At 44.6% G+C, this 20,317-nt stretch overlaps 1 protein-coding gene across 1 annotated transcript in view; it reads left to right on the top strand.

Moving 5' to 3' along the window:
- LOC141134353 (uncharacterized) overlaps window positions 1-15,192 on the top strand; it is an 89,018-nt gene extending 73,826 nt beyond the window's left edge. Inside the window, exon 3 of the mRNA XM_073623922.1 lies at window positions 10,913-15,192. Coding sequence (XP_073480023.1) covers window positions 10,913-12,568 — 1,656 coding nt within the window. The 3' untranslated portion in view covers window positions 12,569-15,192. The remainder of the gene's footprint in view (window positions 1-10,912) is intronic.
- Window positions 15,193-20,317: the final 5,125 nt, after the last annotated feature.

Genomic DNA, 20,317 nt, shown 5'->3' with positions numbered 1-20,317 from the left:
CCTTACTACGCTGTATAAATATAATTACCCTCCCCTATTCCGGAAAATACTTGATGATCTCAAAAAATGGTCGAATAACCCTTCGTCATGGTTTGGAAGGCTGTACTCAATCAAAATGACGGTCTTACCGAAGGTGCTATATCTGTTTAGAACCTTACCAATAGCAGTTGTAAGGAAAGATTTACAGATATTCCAGAGGAAATTGCTAGACTATGTGTGGGGACATAGGAGACCTAGAGTGAACAAGAGAACACTTTACACACCAAAGCCGAGGGGGGGCCTGGGAATGCCAGACTTACTAAAATACTTCCATGCAGCACAAATGTCCCAATTGATCAAATTCCACACTAAGCAGTCCAGACCGCTCTGGATGACAATTGAATCCTCTCTGTACCCTGACAGAGAGATTAGCCAATTAATGTGGTTAAAGGCAAAGGACAGGCCGGCCATGATGTGCCCGAGCTTGTCTTTCTCCCTAAATTTGTGGGACAGACTGTCGACAGCACATGGGTTTGGTTCCCAACACTCCCCCTTGGCTCCTCTACTCGGGAATACTCTGTTCACTCCGGGTCTTCAACCCCGGAACTTCTCGTGGTGGACCAATAAAGGTTTAATGCGCATTGCAGATTTTTGTGACCACAGAGGTGCCCTATCGAAATCAACTCTACAGGAGAAATACGAATTTCCAAATTCAGAACTTTTCCGCTTTACCCAGATAAGACATTTTTTAGCGACATTGAATCGCACCTCTGATATCACCACATTCACCCCAATGGAAAACCTCTGTAAGAATTTCGATAGGCACACTGGTCATATTTCACAGATATATAATATGTTGACTTCATCTACCTCAAAACTGTATTATATGCACAAATGGGATCAGGACTTAGATACGGATTTAGATATGGAAATATGGAATAAGATAATATTGAATGCATCTAAGTCGCTAGTTAATACCTCCCTGATAGAGGCAAACTATAAAGTAATGATGCGATGGTATATGGTCCCAGAGAGGATAGCAACTTTCGTTCCGGGGGCGTCCCCCCGGTGCTTCAGAGGATGTAATGTAAATGGCACCTTTTTCCACACTTGGTGGACGTGCCCCAAAGTGAGGAGATTCTGGATACGTACGTACAACCTAATATATTCCCTCACACAAGTGAATCTAATCAAGTCACCTCTGCACGCGCTGTTGGGACGCCCAGTGGAAGGGACTTCAAAGGCAATGCGCAGACTAATCACATTTATATTTGTGGCAGCCAGAATTTCAATAGCTAAGTCCTGGAAGTCTCCCACAGTCCCCTTTTACCTACTAAAAGCCAAACTATCATGGATAATGGTAAACGAACGCCTTACGGCAATCCTGAAGGATAAGATGACCGGATTCAACAAAACATGGGATCCTTGGATAAAATACCTTACCAACACGTAGGTTGCCGAATGATTGCGACACCTGCGGTGTGGCAGGAGCGTATCCCCTACCACCTTTCCCCTCCCCCCCCCCCTCTAACTCCCTCCCTGGTCTGTCCTTCCTCCTTTCACTTCTCTTTTCTTTCTCTCTTCCCAGGTTCTCGATGACACTATCATGCATTAACGGGTTGATGAATAGTTTGTGCTCGACAAATATAGTAATGTAAAATGCTTAGATGTCGGGTAGCACACAGGTTACAACAACACAATAAGCTAATGATTGAGTCCATTACAGTGCTAAAATCCTCACATTGGTGAAGTACATGGACACTTGTATTCCCCCGGTCTGGTTCGGGAGCTTTACTGATAATGAATAAAAGATGGATGCCAATAAATGGATATAGCGTGGAGGAGACTGCACCCTCGCCTAGCCACAGCAAGCTCCCAGGGGGGTGGCGGGTGGGGGAATGCAGCGCCATCTGCACAAGGAATGAACTCCATGAACCAGGCCGGGAGGAGGTAACTTTAAGTCTAAAACTAACCTGAAAGAGGTTACTCTCCCCTATAATTTTGTTCCCCCCCCTTCCCCCCTCCATTTTCCCTCCCCCCCCCCCTGTTTTTAATTTTTTTTTTTCCTTTTTTTTTTTCTCTTCTCTTTTATTTATTTTATTTTATTTTATTTTATTTTATTTTATGTTCCATACCTCTCACCACAGTAAATGACATCTGTAACAATATGTTAAAATAATGTTCTTGGTTGTTTACTTTATTTTCTGTAAACTTGAAAAACTGAATAAACACCATTGTTTAAAAAAAAAAAAAAAAAAAAAAAAAATTATGGAGAACACAGCACGCCAGTATAATATGGTTCAGTTTATACTCCGCCATATGGATGGGTGTCAGAAATAGTCGGAACCGGCTGGCCAGGATTCCAAATGTGTTCTCCACCACTCTTCGGGCTCTGGCCAGCCGGTAATTAAAAACCCTCTGTTCCGGGGTGAGGGTCCTCATCGGGAATGGCCGCATCAGGTGGTCCCCCAGCGCAAATGCTTCATCAGCAACGAACACAAATGGGAGACCTTCAACATTGTCCTCTGGAGGTGGCAAGTCCAAGCTGCCATTCTGGAGACGCCTGTAGAACTCCGTCTGGGCGATCACTCCACCATCGGACATCCGGCCATTCTTCCCCACGTCCACATACAAGAAGTCGTAATTAGCCGACACCACCGCCAACATCACTATACTATTAAACCCCTTGTAATTATAATAGTACGACCCCGAGTTGGGTGGTGGGACGATGTGGACGTGTTTCCCATCAATTGCCCCTCCGCAGTTAGGAAAGTCCCACCGCTGGGCAAAGTGGGAGGCCACAGTCTGCCATTCCTGTGGCGTGGAAGGAAACTGTTGAGGAAAAAACAATAAACATTACTATTTTTTCACAGAAACCTGGCAAGCAGATTAGACACAAACATTATGGGTCAACCTCCAGATAGCATTTATTAAGGGGAATTTAACAACAACAAAGTATAAGGTACACCTATCATATTCCACCTCCCCCCCCTCTCATGGGCCATTTCTAACATTATAGGGGGGGGACTCTTGGACAGGTAACCCTTTTCACTTCATTGAGAGATGAATGCCTAAATACAGGGTATTACTTGGAACAGCCCCTCCTTAGTTACACTATTGGCAGCCCACTGGACAGGTAAGAAGTGTCATAATACAAAGATATAAATACACACTGTACACATTTGAGCACATTTGGACATTCTGCTATTACCTATCAAGATCATAATAGGATACAAGAACTTTAAACAGTACCATTGGAAAGTATACAGGCAGGCCCTTGCACTACATGCTTTGGGGAATTCATCCATAAATCTGAGCACTATAGAGATGGGTATATTGTGTATGGGTTTGGCAAAGTCAGCAGATAGATGATTGAGGATAGAGAATTGGGATCAGCTGACTTAGCAGTTGGGGGAGGGAGGGTTACCAAAAATTTGGGGACACCACAAAAAAAGCCTCTGGCACTCTGCCTGAATTTAAATCAAAAATAACATTTCCAAACATTTTAGAGGTGTTTGGGGTAAAGCACTACTATGGAGCTGATAAAATACATTGTTAAGTGACTACATGAGGTGAATATAGGGCAGGAGACACCATGCTGGGGAGGTTATTGAAGGGCAAATATGTATGAAGGACATAAAATAATAATTACATAAAAATCCAGCATGCATGAGGACAAAGGGGACATTCACAGCATAATACAATCATGGTAATTAGGGAATGAGGAAAGAAATACAATATATTAGCAAACATTCAATACAATAAAATGTGATATAAAAGGAAAAAAATCTTACCTTCATATACTCCTTCTGTAGGACCTGGATGATGGCAGAACAGGTCTCTGGGATAATGATCCCCAGAGCCTGGGGGGAGATGCCTGTCGAGAACTTGAGGTCCTGCAGGCTTCTCCCTGTGGCCAAATACCGCAGGGTAGCGACCAACCTCTGCTCCGGAGTGATGGCTTGCCTCATGCAGGTATCCTGCCTGCTGATATAGGGGGTCAGCGAAGCCAACAAACGGTGAAATACGGGGTCCGTCATCCGGAGAAAGTTCCTGAAATCATCAGGATTATTCTCACGGATCTCACGGAGCAAAGGCATATGACAGAACTGGTCACGCTGAAGCAACCAATTCTTGGTCCATGAACTCCTCCCCACCCTGTTCATGGACTGGACTTGTGTCAAGGTCAGGACCCCAACACCAAGCCCCCGCACAGCACGAACTCTACGAGGAGTACGCATACGAAACATGGCTAGAAAACGGTCGGCTGCTCAGAACGAAGTAACAGAACGCACTGAAGAACAGCAAGGCCTGTGAAGAGCGACCTGAAAACCAGTAACGAACGAACAAGAATACAGTGACTAAAGTCACGCGGAACTTGCTTGCACGCACTGAAGAGCAGATACAAACCCACAAGCACAAACTGAACGGCAGAAAACGATCTGAAAGCCACGAGTCTGAAAAAGCGCGAATCGTCTCTCACCAAACTTTTACTAACACGAGATTAGCAAAAGGAGCCCAAAGGGTGCTGCGCTTGTTTCTGAACCGGCCTTTTCTAGTCTCGTCTACGTGCTTGACGTCACCGCGTTCTTGGCGATCGGAAATTCCGACAACTTTGTGCGACCGTGTGTAGGCAAAACAAGTTTGAGCCAACATCCGTAGGAAAAAATCCGAGGATTTTGTTGTCGGAATGTCCGATCAATGTCCGACCGTGTGTACGGGGCATTAGAGTTCCACAACCAAAATCCTGCTGGTACTAGCTTTCAGGTCATCGATAAATTCGTCCCCCACTGGAGGGGTGAACTCAATCTTAGAGGCGTTTCCAAACTCGAGACCTTCTGGATATATCAGTTAAAAAGCTTTAAACCGTATGGATTGAATGTTGATTGGGACATCAACGCTTTTATTAATAGGGCATGACTCCCCCATCTACTTTCACATATGGACGTCCTCCTTTGATTACACTTCGTGATACTCATGTGCATTCTCTCAGTGCAATTATTTTTGAACTTTCCGTGCCCATAGAATATTTACTATAGACCTATTTTTGAGGTACATTATTTATTTATTTATTTTTTTAAACTCTTTATTGCAAAATTTTAATTTACAAGTTATTTAACACAACTTAGAGGGAATGAGAGGGAAGAGTGAGTGTAAGAGTGGGAATGATAAAGATATTTATGTAAAATTTGTGGAAGAAAAAGTATAGAAATGAAAATGTAAGTTGTGTTAAATAACATTATTTTTACATATGTTATACCTTATATTTATTCCCTCAGTGGTTATTAGTTGATTTTATTTAGATCCTATTGTCACCATTAATCACCTTCGTTTCAGTCATATGTGGTCTTTTTTTATTTCACTATTTCCACTTATAAGTACCTTTACTTGTATGTAGATATACGACCTGTCAATATATTGAATGTATCTACACTGTGATATATGACTCACCAATACACTTGAATATCCTCCTTAGCACCCTTATACTGTAGGGAATGAATTCCTTTTGGCACAATATATTTTATTTCGATATTACTTTATATTATGTATATTCTATGCTAGTTTGTGTGGCCCCTATCCCCCTCCTTTTTTTCAGCTTTCACATGGGAATATCCATGTTATTGGCTTTTTCCATATATTTTAAATGTTTTTTTTCCCTATTTTTATTACACTCAGGTTCATTATTTTTATACGGTATACATATTGCTACTAATGATTTTGCCTGTTGGTTATTTGTGTATACTTTTGACCTGTGTTTGATTAGCTCCTGTCTGCTTTCCTGTGATGAGCGCCGCTCTTGTTCTCATACTTATACCTTTTGACAGCGCCATCGGGGATTTTATAGCCTTTTGGCATATTTCCGTATGTTTAGCTGTGCTGGGTAATGACGTGAAAGTCATGTGACCTCAGATAAGGACATCATTGGCAGCTCTGACGGAGGCTTGGCTGGTGATATAACAATAGTGGCACTTCTTATTTTCCTATTTGTATATTTATTTATCCCGGAGCGTCCTGACGGCTGACGTCACGACGTCCAAGACGCTCTAAGCCGAAGCGTCCTATTACACGGCGTCACGCCGCCTGGAATGCAAACAGGACACCGGAAGTTGTTATTCCGATCGGCCACACAGGCTAGCAATTGTGATAATTTTCATTTGTTTATAAGCGCAGTAGGTGAACGGCTGGCGTGTACCCCAGTTGAAGTCTCTTGACGAAACGCGTAGGGTTAACACGTCGGCCCTGGCCACCTTTACTGCGCTCTTTTTATCTGTTCATTATTTTATTGAAGTTTTTTGGATATCCGTTTATTTATTAATAAATCCCACCCACAGATTTACACTATGTGGAGACTCTTTTTTTTTTTTCTCTTATATGCTTTTTAACATTTGCCAACTGAACCGGAGTAAGCTGGGTCCTGTTTGGTGGGCGTTTGTGAATTACACCAGAGATGCTATCAAAGGTATAGCAGCATAATTGGACGCCACCTCTTTGACAGCGTGGCAGAACCGTATAGCATTGGATAAGTTGCTGCCAAAGGGGCAGGGTATGCAAAATGTTCAGCACCTTCTGCTGCACTTTTATTCCAAACAATACGGCACCTGATGGAAGTATTACCAAGGCCTTACAAGGCCTACAAATGCTATCTGAAGAATTAGCTGAGAACTCTGGTGTAGAGAACCCCCTGACGAGACTCTTTGAAAAATGGTTTGGTAAGTGGGTTGATCTTGCAAAAAGTTTGCTCATCTCTACTGTCATGGCAGCCGCAGTTCTTACATTGTGTGTGGATGTTGCTGCATTCCCTGTATTAGGGGAATTCTTCAAAGACTGATTGACACATCTTTAACAAAAACTATGCTCCTCCAGAGCGACACAGAACTATACTCGGAACCTGATGATGAATTTACAACTCTCGCTAAAGACTTATCTGTCTAAATGATAATACCTGGTAAAAATAAAAGAACCTGGATATTTGAATTATTGACATTATGAGTATAAAAGGGGGGAGATGTTAGAGAAATTATACTTTAAATGTCAGTTATGAAAAACGCCATTTTGTTTATCATGGACTAGAAATAATCTATAGACTAGTGATAATATGGAGTCAGCACTATTTAGACTCAGCAATATTTAGCTTAGTGATAAGATGTTTAGACTTGCAGTTTTTTTGTATACATCCTGTATTTTTGTGTCGGCTTGGAGAGTTTTCATGTCAGTATCCTGTAACCATTGCTAATGAAGATAACAGTCTGTAACAGACACTTCCACCTCTCTTGTTGTGTCCAGAATAAAGTTGAAAATACATGAGACTGGGCATGTTTTAAGACAGGAAAGGGGGGTGTCCAGGCAGAGGCATATCTAGTGAAAATGGTGCCTATGGCAAGCACTGAAGCTGCGCCCCTGTCAAAACATTTGAAACCCAACTTTCAGACAACCTTAACCCCTTCCCGACCGGCACAGGTCGATGTACGTCAGTAGAATGGCACGGCTGGGCAAATGGGTTTACAGGTACGTCCACTTGAATTCCCCGCCTAGCCATTACGTGCGCGCGGCGGCCGGGAGCTCCATCAGTCGGGTTGCGGGTCCCGCGGACTCGATTGCCGTGGGGATACCCGTGATCGTCTCACGGAGAGGACAAACGGGAGATGCTGACGTAAACAGCATATCCCCGTTCTGCCTAGTGACAAATGTCACTGGATCTCTGCTCCCTGTCATCTGGCGCAGAGATAGTGACGTGTCACAGCTAGCCCATCCCCCCTACAGTTAGTAATCACTCCCTAGTACTGACTTAATACCTCCCCTCCCCCTAGTGGTTAACCCCTTCACTGCCAGTGTCATTTACACAGGAATCAGTGCATTTTTATAGCACTGATTGCTGTATAAATGACAATGGTCCCAAAAATGTGTCAAAAATGTCCGATGTGTCCGCCATAATCTCGCAGTCCCGAAAAAAAATAAAAATTGCTGATCGCCGCCATTACTAGTAAAAAAGAAAATATTAATAAAAATGCCATAAAACTATCCCCTATTTTGCAGACGCTATAACTTTTGCGCAAACCAATCAATAAACGCTTATTGCGATTTATTTTACCAAAAATATGTAGAAGAATACGTATTGGCCTAAACTGAGGAAAAAAAATGTTTTTTTTAAATATTTTTGGGGGATATTTATTATAGCAAAATGTAAAAAATAATGCGTTTTTTTTCAAAATTGGCGCTCTTATTTTGTTTATAGCGCAAAAAATAAAAACTGCAGAGGTGATCAAATACCACCAAAAGAAAGCTCTATTTGTGGGGGGAAAAAAAAGGACGTCAATTTTGTTTGAGAGCCACATCGCACAATTGTCAGTTAAAGCGTCGCAGTGCTGAATCGCAAAAAGTGCTCTGGTCAGGAAGGGGGTAAAATCTTCCGGGGCTGTAGCAGTTAAAAAAAAAACATCAAAAAAAAAAAAAACAGCACCAGTTGGATTAAACATAGCACTGGATATGTTTGTTTACATTTCCCTGGAGTTCCCCTTTAACTAGAGCCATCCATGCCCACCAGCCTGCCTCTGACACCTCAATCCCCCCCCCAACATTCCTCCCACCACAACACTGTTACCATGCACTCTCCTCCCTTTTTGCCACAACCAACATGGCACCCGGCGTAGTCCTCTTTCTCTCCTGGCTGTCTGCAGCAACATGCCATGCACAGCATCCCTATGGCAACGGGATGTCTTCCTGTGCAACTTTATTGTAGGTCACTGATGCATAGACAGAGGCTGCAGCCTGAGACAATGGTGCACCATGGGAGTTGTATCCTGGGGTGACACTTCGTGTGTATTGATGACAGGTCTATGGCGCTGGCACACTGATCCATGTCCATCCTAGGATGGAGGCAGAGATACTCACCTTTCCAACGGTCCCTCTGTTGCTGGCATAATCTCCTCTGTGCCAGTTTTTGGGCCTCTTCAGTGGGCAAGTTTGGAATCGCGTCACTACTGCGCATGCGTGGGAGCTAGTCATCCCAGCACACAGGATCAGGCCAGCCGCAGTAGGCTTGCGCAGCCCATCCTATATTCCAGGGATTGCTGTGATCAGGTAGGAAGGTGTCGTTTATTGCAGAAGACACATTTCCTGTCTTTTCTGCCATCAATGCCTGCCTGCTCACACTGAGTTACAGTGGAACTTTATTTTTGCTTTAGGCTCCTTTCACACTTATACGACTTCAAAGTCGCGCAATTTTACCGCGATTTCCTCACGATTTGGGAGCAGTACTACTTTGTACGACTTTGCCACAACTTTGGCATTAACCATCAACTTGTGCTTACAAAGTTGTACTGAAATCGTGTCTATACTATTCAGGTACGATTTGCATGCTACTTGAGGTCTATGGAGTACAACTCGCATGGAAGTTGGACCAAAGTAGTGCAGGGACTACTTTGAAGTCGGCACCACTTAAATTCGTGCCAATATGAATGGTAGTCAATGAAAATCATGGAGAATGACTTGTCATACGATTTTGCAGTACAAAATCGTGGGACAAGTCGTATAAGTGTGAAAGGGGCCTTAAGAATTGGTGAACTGATATATTCCTTTCTTGTTTTGGGGTTCAGCACCACAGTAAGGAAACCACTGCACATCTTATACACAAACCAAATGAATCAGGAAAGAAATACACACAGGGATACTAGTTTAATACTAATGAGAATAAAATAGGCAGCGCTACAATAAATGCTCTGATTAACAATCCCAATAAAAAGGTCTGGCGGGAGCTCACCTCTTCAATAAGCATAGAAAAGGGAAAACAAGACCCATAGAGCTTATACCTGAGTGATAGAGGTGGATGAACTACCCCCTGGAAACACACATGGCTGACCCTGGTAGTGCGTCTGTATTACTGGTGCACTATACACATATTGTCAGCCTCGGGTCACCATCTTCTCTCACTCACCTGTCTAGGAGTAAGAAAGAGTATTCAGAACCCCCTGAAATCACACAGCTTGGGGGCTGCCACTCTTTCTTCCACTTGCCAAATAACAAGTTCCAGCATCTCCTGCTGGATGGATGCGGCTGTGTGTGCGACACCCAAAGCAGTCCCCAGTGTACTTTATCACTGAAAGAACAGTTCCGGCTTATCCACTCACAGGGTGTACGGTGCTGACAAGTGTATTGAGCTTTACATTTTGTGCAAGACATGCGGCTGGTGCCGCCCCTGCCGGGGACAAATCCAGAGACATATTTTAGCCGGGGAAGGACAGTTCGGGGACTGTACGTCTGGTCACCTTATGTTAAGTGCCTTGCTGCCCAGCCACTCAGGAGTGCCCCCTTCATATGGCACCCATGGCACTTGCCATATCTGCCATACCTTAGATATGCCACTGTGTCCAGGGCTTATAAAAAAGACACGTACCACAGTATTTTCTTCAGAAATGACGATGACTGCATGAACATGTAATGCAATTCATTTCTCTTGCATATGCAATAAATATTATCTTGATTCCCGAGGACGGTCTGAGACGGTGATTTATGTCCCTAACACCACACCCACCACTGCACTGTACACTCCCAGTATCAAAACAGACAGGCCTGGCGGGCAGCATAAGCCTGCCTAAATTTACCTGCACATATCCCTGAACTTAGGAAAAAAATCCTACTCTAGCACCTACCTTCAGGTAGAGGGTGTTACATACAGGTCTGACAGGTGGCAGAATAAAAAAAATGGTTGGCAGTACTGGGATCAGAATCACCCAGGACTAGATGTGGCCCGTGTGTCTGGAGTGCCTTACTCTATTTATGCCCCCAGCCATGGACACAGCAGGTTTGCAAAATAGGATGAACATTTTTCTAAAATTGGTACATTATTCTTAATGAGATCTTTATATTATCTGTGTCCCTTCATATAACTAATCCTATCAATACAGTACAAGGCACAGCCCGGCCTCGCCCTGTGTAGGAGGAAGTGACCCTCCCAACTACATTCTTCTCCGGTGTCAGAGATTTTCACTTTCATTTCCCTCTTCTACTGTCAGCGATGGCGTCTGCTAACCTGAGAGCTGAGCTGGAATGTTCCGTCTGTCTGAACATTTATACAGATCCTGTAAACCTGAGATGTGGACACAACTTCTGTCGGCTCTGTATCGATCGTGTGCTGGATACACAGGAGGGGTCTGGAGGATATTCCTGTCCTGAATGCAGAGAGAAGTTTCAGGATCGGCCTGCACTGCAGAGGAACATAACACTACGTAACATAGTGGAGAATTTCCTGTCTGCTCAGCCAGATCGGGAGGAGTCCAGGGTCTTCTGTACTCACTGTGTGGACTATCCTGTACCTGCTGTTAGATCCTGTCTGCTCTGTGAGGTTTCTCTGTGTGATAAACACCTGAGAGTCCACAAAAAGTCCCCAGAACACGTCTTATGTGACCCCACCTTGTCCATGGAGAGCAGGAAATGTTCTGTTCATAAGAAGATCCTGGAGTATTACTGCACTGAGGATGAGACCTGTATCTGTGTGTCCTGTAGTTTGGCTGGAGAACATCGAGGACACCAGGTGGAGATGCTGGATGAGGCTTCTGAGAAAAAGAAGGGGACCCTGAGGAATGTTCTGCAGAAACTTCTGATAAAGAGAGAGGAGACGGAGGAAAGAGTCCAGAGTCTGCAGGAACACAGGAGGAAAGTAGAAGAAAAAGCAACTGGTGACACCGAGAGAGTCACTGTCCTGTTCAGAGATCTCAGGAGACGTCTGGAGGACCTGGAGAAGAGAGTCCTGAGGGAAATCTCCGGGAGGGCAGAGCGGATCTCCATCTCCATCTGGGATCTGGAAATAAAGGAGGAGGAGTTGTACAGGAAGATGCGTCACATTGAGGAGCTGTGTAACATGACGGATCCACTGACTGTCTTACAGGAATCAGACACAGGTGACTTGTGTGATACTGAGGATGGAGATAATGAGGACCGAGAGAGACATGAGAAGCTCCTCCATGATGGAGGGGGTCTGGATGTGGATGGGATATCACACACATTACACACATTATCTGATATAATAACTGAGGGAAATGTATCCTTCTATATACAGGGAGCTGCAGACATATTACTGGATGTAAACACAGCTGATAATTATCTCCATATATCAGATGACAGGAAAACTGTATCCAGGTCAGATAGAAACCAGAATCATCCAGAAACACCAGAGAGATTTCAGGATTATTCTCAGGTGTTGAGCAGTCGGAGTTTCTCCTCAGGGAGACATTACTGGGAAGTGGATGTCGGGGGATCAGATTGGTGGATAGTCGGGATGTGTTACCCCAGTATAGAGAGGAGAGGAAAGCGGTCACTGATTGGATGGAATAACAAGTCCTGGGGTTTGTACAGGAGAGGTGATCAGTATTGGGTGATACATGACAGGAAAGGGATCCGCTTACCCCCCAATATCTCCAGTAACAGAGTCAGGATAGATCTGGATTATGAGGTCGGACGGATCTCCTTTTATGATCTGTGTGACCCGATCCGACATCTCCACACCTTCACCACCACCTTCACTGAGCCCCTCCATGCTGGGATATGGGTACCAAAAGGTTGTATAAAGATATGTGGTGGGAATCAGGAGATGTGAGAACTCTGCTTAGATACTGGTGACATCACAGGAAGAGGGGGATGGGGTGGAAAGATAAATTATTGGGGACACTTAAAGTGGTATTCCCAAAAGCAAACATTTATTATATTGCATTTACCAATTCTTAGATTTGATGGCTGCATTCATTTTCTTTCTTAGGCTTTCTTTTCTTCTATTTTCATCTGGTGATCTGGACAGTAAGTCTGTTGTTTTGCAAAAGAATAAGCTCTCTTCCAGATGTACCAGTTTACAGAGATGAAACAGTGACATTTACCACTGACAGGGGTGCTTACAATGACCAGCTTTTATTTATTAATGTAAAACCTTTTATCCTAAAAAGAAAAAAACTGTTTGCTGTAACCGATTATAAAGTGTGAGCTGGAACTTGGCTTCAATTTGTTAGTGTATTTAAACCTGCTAGTGCATCTAACACTCCCACCCCCCTGACTGACTATGCTCTTGTGCATTGTTGTCTCCATTGCTCTTTCATCCAGAGTAGGGGGGGGGGGGGCGCTCTAATACAGGAGGTGTGTTACTGGCCAGATCACCTGGTGAAAACAGGGAGTAAAGCCTAAAAACGAATGCAGCCACCACATCTTATGATTGTTGAGCTGCAATAGATTACATTTTTGGTTTTGGGTTCAATATCGATTTAAGTGAGATTTATCCTCCCTCACAGATCACTGTGGTTGGCTGGAATAACTAACCAACTACAGGATTCACTGCTATTGGACAGTCACTAGGCCAAGACTATTGTGATCTATCTATCTATCTATCTATCTATCTATCTATCTATCTATCTATCTATCTATCTATCTATCTATCTATCTAAAGTCTGTCTGATTTTCGACCGAAAAGGTCCGATGAAGCCCACACACGGTCGGATTGTCCGACGGATTCGTCCCTTAGGACCTGTCTGCTCGGAAAGTCCGCCCGTGTGTACACGGCATTAAAGTACTGAGACAATACCAGAGACAGCCAGGCAAGCAGCATTTTCAGGAGTCCAGCATTGTCTTCTCCACAGTCTCCTCAGTAGAGGTTTCCCTTAACCGCTTCAGCCCCGGAAGATTTTACAACCTTCCTGACCAGAGCACTTTTTGCGATTCAGCACGGCGTCGCTTTAACTGACAATTGCGCGGTCGTGCGACAGTGTACCAAAACAAAATTGGCGTCCTTTTTTTCCCACAAATAGAGCTTTCTTTTGGTGGTATTTGATCACCTCTGCGGTTTTTATTTTTTGCGCTTTAAACAAAAAAAGATCGATAATTAAAAAAAAAAAAAGCAATATTTTTTACTTTTTGCTATAATAATTATCCCCCAAAAATATCTAAAAAAAATAATTTTTTCCTCAGTTTAGGCCGATACGTATTCTTCTACATATTTTTGGTAAAAAAAAACAAAAAAAACGCAATAAGCATATGTTGATTGGTTTGCGCAAAAGTTATAGCGTCTACAAAATAGGGGATAGTTTTATGGCATTTTTATTATTAATTTTTTTTTTATTAGTAATGGCGGTGATCTGCGATTTTTATCATGACTGCGACATTATGGTGGACACATCGGACACTTTTGACACCATTTTGGGACCATTGTCATTTATACAGCGATCAGAGCTATAAAAATGCACAGATTACTGTGTAAATGACACTGGCAGTGAAGGGGGTAAACACTAGGGGGCGATCAAGGGGTTAAGTGTGTCCTAGGGTGTGATTCTAACTGTGGGGGGATGGGCTACCACTAACATGACAGCGATCACTGCTCCCGATCACAGGGAGGAGTAGATCTCTGTCGTGTCACTAGGCAGAACGGGGAAATGCCTTGTTTACATAGGCATCTCCCTATTCTGTGGCTCCGTGACACGATCGCGGGACACCGGCGGACATCGAGTCCGCGGGACCCATGGGCACGGTCACGCTGTGTGCGGCGCATGCCCGCTAGCCCCGCGGGTGGTGCGTGCGTGCCCGCTAGCCCGGCCAATTGAAGGGAACGTACAGATACGCCAATTTGCCCACCGCTGCCATTCTGCTGGCGTATATCGGCGTGCGGCGGTCGGCAAGTGGTAATGTCTCAGCATGGGAGTCTCTTGTATGGTTGTTTTTTTTTTTCATTTTACTGGAATACAAATTGCTTAAAAAGAACAATAATGTGTTTAGATCTTTATATAAAAAAAAATAATAAAAAGGTGTTGGGAATATTTACTCATTTATAAATCATTTTTAATGTCACGTTTCTCTATGACTTGTATATACCAGGCAGTCCCCAGATACAAACAAGATCGGGTCTGTAGGTTTGTTCTTAAGTCGAATTTGTTTGTAAGTCGGAACAGGTACATTTTTTAAGTGTAGTTCCAGCCACACAGTTCAGAAGATTTCACCCCACTTTCTGTCCCAATGACAATTGGATTTTGAAAAGTTTGGGGTCTTTAGTGAAACAAGGATTGGTGATAAAGCATCAGTGCAGAGGAGACACCTTTTTCCCCATATTAACTCTTACAGGAGAGAATTTCCCTTCCTAGGGGTAGATTTCATCTCACTTCCTGTTGTCTCCCTCCGTTTTGCAAGTCTGATGTTTGTAACTAGGGGACCGCCTGTATACTGGTACAAATATTTCCATTGATGACATGTCACTGGAAGTTCTGGGCTTCCCTATCAGACAGACTAGCTGACTTTTAGGTTGTCTCTCTCTCATTGATCCTCCACACAAAGCTGTATGAAGTAGAGGCAGGGAGGTGGGCGTGTCCTTCCTCTGTCTCATCCAGATGGGTGTGGCCTTGAATGGTAGGAAGATCAAATTACAGACTTCACAGCACAAAAGTCAGTAACTGGAGGAGGAGTGCTGGAGAACTGACCCAATAGCACCACCTGCTGTCTGCACTTGGCATATGTGAAATATTCATAAACTATACAGTGGAACCTTGGTTTACGAGTAACGCGGTTAACAAGCGTTTTGAAAGAAACCTGACTCGGGTTGCGAGTGTTGTCTCGCAAAACAAACAGAATTCAAGCTAATGGGGTGTGCAGTACCGCATTTGGCCAGAGGTGTGGGGGCGCCGGTGGAACTCAGAGTCGTTTGGAAATACTCGGAATCACTTGGAGATACTCGGAAACACTCAGAAATACTCAGTTCCTGAGTGTTTCCGAGCCTTTCCGAGGGTTTTCGAGTTCAGCTGAGCTGTCCCCAAGTATTTCTGAGGCTCTCTGGCGCCCCCCCTCCACCTCTGGCCACATGCGGTATTGCATGTCATAGAAGTCAATGCGGAACAAATTATCTTCGTTTCCATTGACTTCTATTGGGGAAACTCGCTTTGATATGCGAGTGCTTTGGATTACAAGCATTCTCCTGGAACGGATTATGCTCATAATCAAAGGCTCCACTGTATTCCAGTAGTTGTCACCGCACACATATCTGAGATAAAATGGTCCCGGGTGCTCAGCAAAGCATGAAGTCCATAAAATACAAAAGGTAAGGCGGCATTCACGGGTCCTGACAGGTGAACACTCAGCCTAGGGTCACATATGTGCGATGCGGGAACCGGCGCAATTACAGCGCTGGTTCCCGCATCACATCCCTCCCGCAGGCAGTTCTCACTGCCCTCTGCGAACCGCTGCGGGTGTCAATACATTGTTCATGACACGACCCCAGATCGGTTCACAGATCGGAGTGTGAACTATGAACTCGCACAGGAATCGGATCGCATAGGTGAGAACACCCATGCGATCCGATTCCAGTGCGGGGGAAAAAAAAAAAGTCTCCTGCGAATTTAATGCGAGTTCAGCCATTCAACTGTATGGCTGAACTCGTATTGCACAGACATCACATGCGTAGTGCGGGTGCAAATCACATGTGATGTCTGTGTTTGAACATATGTGAACCTAGGCTTAGTGATGACGTTTTCTTTCAACGTTTTGATGAGGCACAAGCTCGTCTTCCACAGGACAACAATCAAGTGACACAAAACAATATATATACACTAAACCCCTCCCATCATTACCACCCACATGTGATGTGATAACTCTCCTCTCCTGAAATACTCTGCTCTGCTGGAGGACTCTGCTCCTTCCTCTATAACTCTCCTCTCCTGAAATACTCTGCTCTGCTGGAGGACTCTGCTCCTTCCTCTATAACTCTCCTCTCCTGAAATACTCTGCACTGCTGGAGGACTCTGCTGATCTACTATTGAAAAGAATCAAGCAACAAATTTTATACAAAAGTAAAAAACAAAACCATAGTACAAAACTTCAACTGAAAACAAAGAAATACACATCCATGTTTAGAATATATACAATATAAACATAGTCCACTACCAACACATTTTTAGAAAATTATTTACATAAAGCAGCAGAGAGGTCCTAAGATGCACAACCCATCACCTATGCACACAGCCATTTCTAAAAAATGAATCATAAATTATAAAATCTAGGTGATAAGAGACAGACAGCCACCCGGGAAAGAGATTCCTGGCAGTCAAGCTACTTGAAACCCCTCCATGCTTTCAACCAAGCCCCCATAATCAGCCATAATGAGTTCATAATTGCCAGATCCAAATTCAATGCCTAGTATCTAAATTTTTTCCTAGGGTCATGGATAGGTGTCCGGGAAAGCAAACCCCTCACCTTCCTTTCCCATCCAGAAAACTTCACTCTTTTCCTGATTGATCTTGAAGCCCGATGCTCCAGAGTACCGTGATGTCAGAGAGACGACCTCCTCCACTTCATCTGTCCCAGTGACAATCGCCAGCACATCATCCACATAGGCAACAACCCTCAAAGGTGGCTCACCCAGGAGCCCCACTGGTACCCCACACAACATGCTGTTTCTCTAGCCTCCTGATGAAGGGGTCAATTGCAAACACATAGAGCAGGGGATTCAGGGGACAACCCTGGTGCACCTCGGAATCAACCTCAAAGGACTGCCCAACCCAACCATTAACAAGAGGGAAGCTTTTCACCCCCTTATACAAGACTTTCAACCAATCAACAAAACCATACCAAACCATACTTACTAAGGAGCAGCCACAGGTACTCACGGTTAACACGATCAAAAGCCTTTGCCTGATCCAACACCAGAAAATACTTTCCCCAGCCTGCAGCCCTGCACTGCTCCAAGGCCTCCTGGACAGCTAAAACCGCTGTAAAGGTGCTTCTACCCTGGACCGAACAGTGCTGATGGCGAGAAAGCAAAGACCCTGCTACTGACGAAAGGTGCCAGAAAAGTATCTTGGCCAGTACCTTTCTATCGACATTGAGAAGGCTGATCTAAGGATCTTTACCTTTTGAAAGGAGAATCACAGCTGAGTGCCTCATGGAAGGGGAAAGCACCCCCTCAGCAAGGCAACTGTTAAAAACCTCTACCAAATGTGGAGCCAGAATAGACCTAAAGGCTTTGTAAAACTCAGCCGTCCAGGTGGCTTTTTGATGGCAAGCTGTTCAATTGCCCTCATCACCTCTTCAACTGTGATCTCCTCTGTCAAATTCATCAATGGACCATCTCCACCATTTGGACCTGGAGTAGAGTCCAAAAAGCTTTCCATCTTGTCACGGTCAAGGCCGGTGCTACCACTAGGGCGCCTGGCCACTGGCGTTCCTACTCTCTTCTCTCTGCAGCAAGCAACTAAGTCTCAGCATCAGCAGGCAGCCGCCGCTCCATTCGCACATAGTGTCAGAGGCGCAGCGGCAGTGGAGGACTGTGTCTGTGTCCCGACTCCCGTATGAATGGAAGCAAGCAAACATTCATTGATGGGCACTGGTAGGCTGCATTGTTGGGCGCTGGTAGGCTGCATTGATGGGCGTTGGTAGGCTGCATTGATAGGCGCTGGTAGGCTGCATTGTTGGGTGCTGCTAGGCTGCATTGTTGGGTGCTGGTAGGCTGCATTGATAGGCGCTTCATTAAAAAGGTAGGGTATACATGGGCAGGGCAAAGAGGGACGAGTCAGGGGTGGAGCCAAGGGGGGGGGGCAGCAAAATTTGTTTTCGCCTAGGGTGTCAAAAATCCTTGCACCAGCCCTGGTCACGTTTCCTCCCAAGAAGGTCAGCATAAAAAGACCTCACAACCTCCAGGATCCCTGACCTGGACATTGTCAAGGAACCTGTACTATCCTTAAGGCCAACGACCGTCTTAACAGCTAAACCTTGTTTGCAGTTCTGGTAAGGGTCAGGCGAGTGGTACTTCCCATAATCCCTCTCCAGAACCAAAGAGGCATGCCGGTCATATTGACACTTCCTTAGGAGGACTTTCACTTCGGAGATTGCCCCAGGATCTTCTCCTCTCAAGACAGGAATATCCAGCTTCCTCCACAAACATTGGTAGGTCGTGTATCTATCAAACTGCTTTCTATTGCCTATGCCCCAGGAGGAATCCAACGATCCTCTTTTTGGTCAGCTCCCACCACTCAGCCTTGCTGCTACAGAGGTCCAGGATGATCACCTGTGCCTGAAAGAATTCCTCAAAGGATTGTCTAACATGTTCATCCTCGAGGAGAGTCGAATTCAATCTCCAGATGCCCTTGCCCATCTGAGGGGCGTCTGAAGCTTTCAGGACCACAGATAGCATACAGTGATCAGAGAACTCCGCTGCCTGTACCACTGTGGACGAGAAAGCAGAGGTCTCCTTAAAAAAAAAAAAAAAATATATATATATATATATATATATATATATATATATATATATATATATATATATATATATATCCTACTCAGACCAGCATCCCTAACTATATTATTTTAAAAAAGGCTATCATATCCCAGCTTGTCCTTGAAGCCCTTCCTGTCCTTGGGCCTAGTCACTGTATGAAAGTCATCTCCAAATACTACTTGCCGGGATGTAAAAAGAAATGGCTTGATCCTTGTAAAAAGGCATTTCCTGTCCCACTTTGTGTGTGGCCCATAAGCATTAGGCGCAGGTCCTGCCCTCCTACAAGGACGTCTAAGACCATACATCTCCCAATCTCCAGCTCATTAGCCCGCCGGACAGTTACCATGCTGGTTTTAAACAACACCGCCACACCGCTGCAAGAGACCAGTAAGATGGACCATACCTCCATTCTCTCTTGGCCATATGAATATCTGCCAAGGAGGTGAGCCTAGTCTCTTGCAAAAATAAAATTTCAGCATCTAATTGGCTGAACAAAAAGAAGGCCATAGAATGAGCACTTACTGACTTAATGCTGGTGACATTTATTGTCACTTTTAACGGAGGGGGAACCGCCATTTGGGTTATTGGATGGATTGCTTCTTAGCTCCTCTCTGCTGCTCATCACCAGAAGCCTCTCTCTTTCTTGAGGCCTCCTCCAACTCCATTTCAGAATCTGAACTTCGCTCTAAAGAAGCCGCAGATGAGGAAATATCTTAATTTGGCCCTAGAATGGTTGGAAACAGGCACTGGAGCTTCCCGTCCCTGTTACGTCCTCACCACCTGCCTCTTCCGCCTCACAACCTACCTTCTCTCCTCCAGGTACTGCAGGTAAGACTCAAAGATGTTTTCATCTCTTGCCTTTATCTTTGAAGTCTTTACAGAGGACTTCTTTACAGAAGAGGCAGCAGCACCCTTTTTGGTACTCTCTACCACTTCTGGTGGGGGGAACCTTCCTTTAAGTCAGACTGACGAGGGGTAGATTCATGGGGGACACAGACTTGGAAGGTTCTGACACAAGAGGAGCAGGTACAGTAGGCTGGGGGGGGGGACACAGAGAAAAACACAGAAGGAATACTTACAGACACAGAAGGGGTGGCCACAAGAACTGGGGAGGGATCC

Source organism: Aquarana catesbeiana, linkage group LG03, assembly GCF_042186555.1.
Source record: "Aquarana catesbeiana isolate 2022-GZ linkage group LG03, ASM4218655v1, whole genome shotgun sequence".
Taxonomy (NCBI): Eukaryota; Metazoa; Chordata; class Amphibia; order Anura; family Ranidae; genus Aquarana; species Aquarana catesbeiana.
Note: the sequence above shows the minus strand (reverse complement) of the source record. Positions and strands in the feature narration are given on the sequence as shown.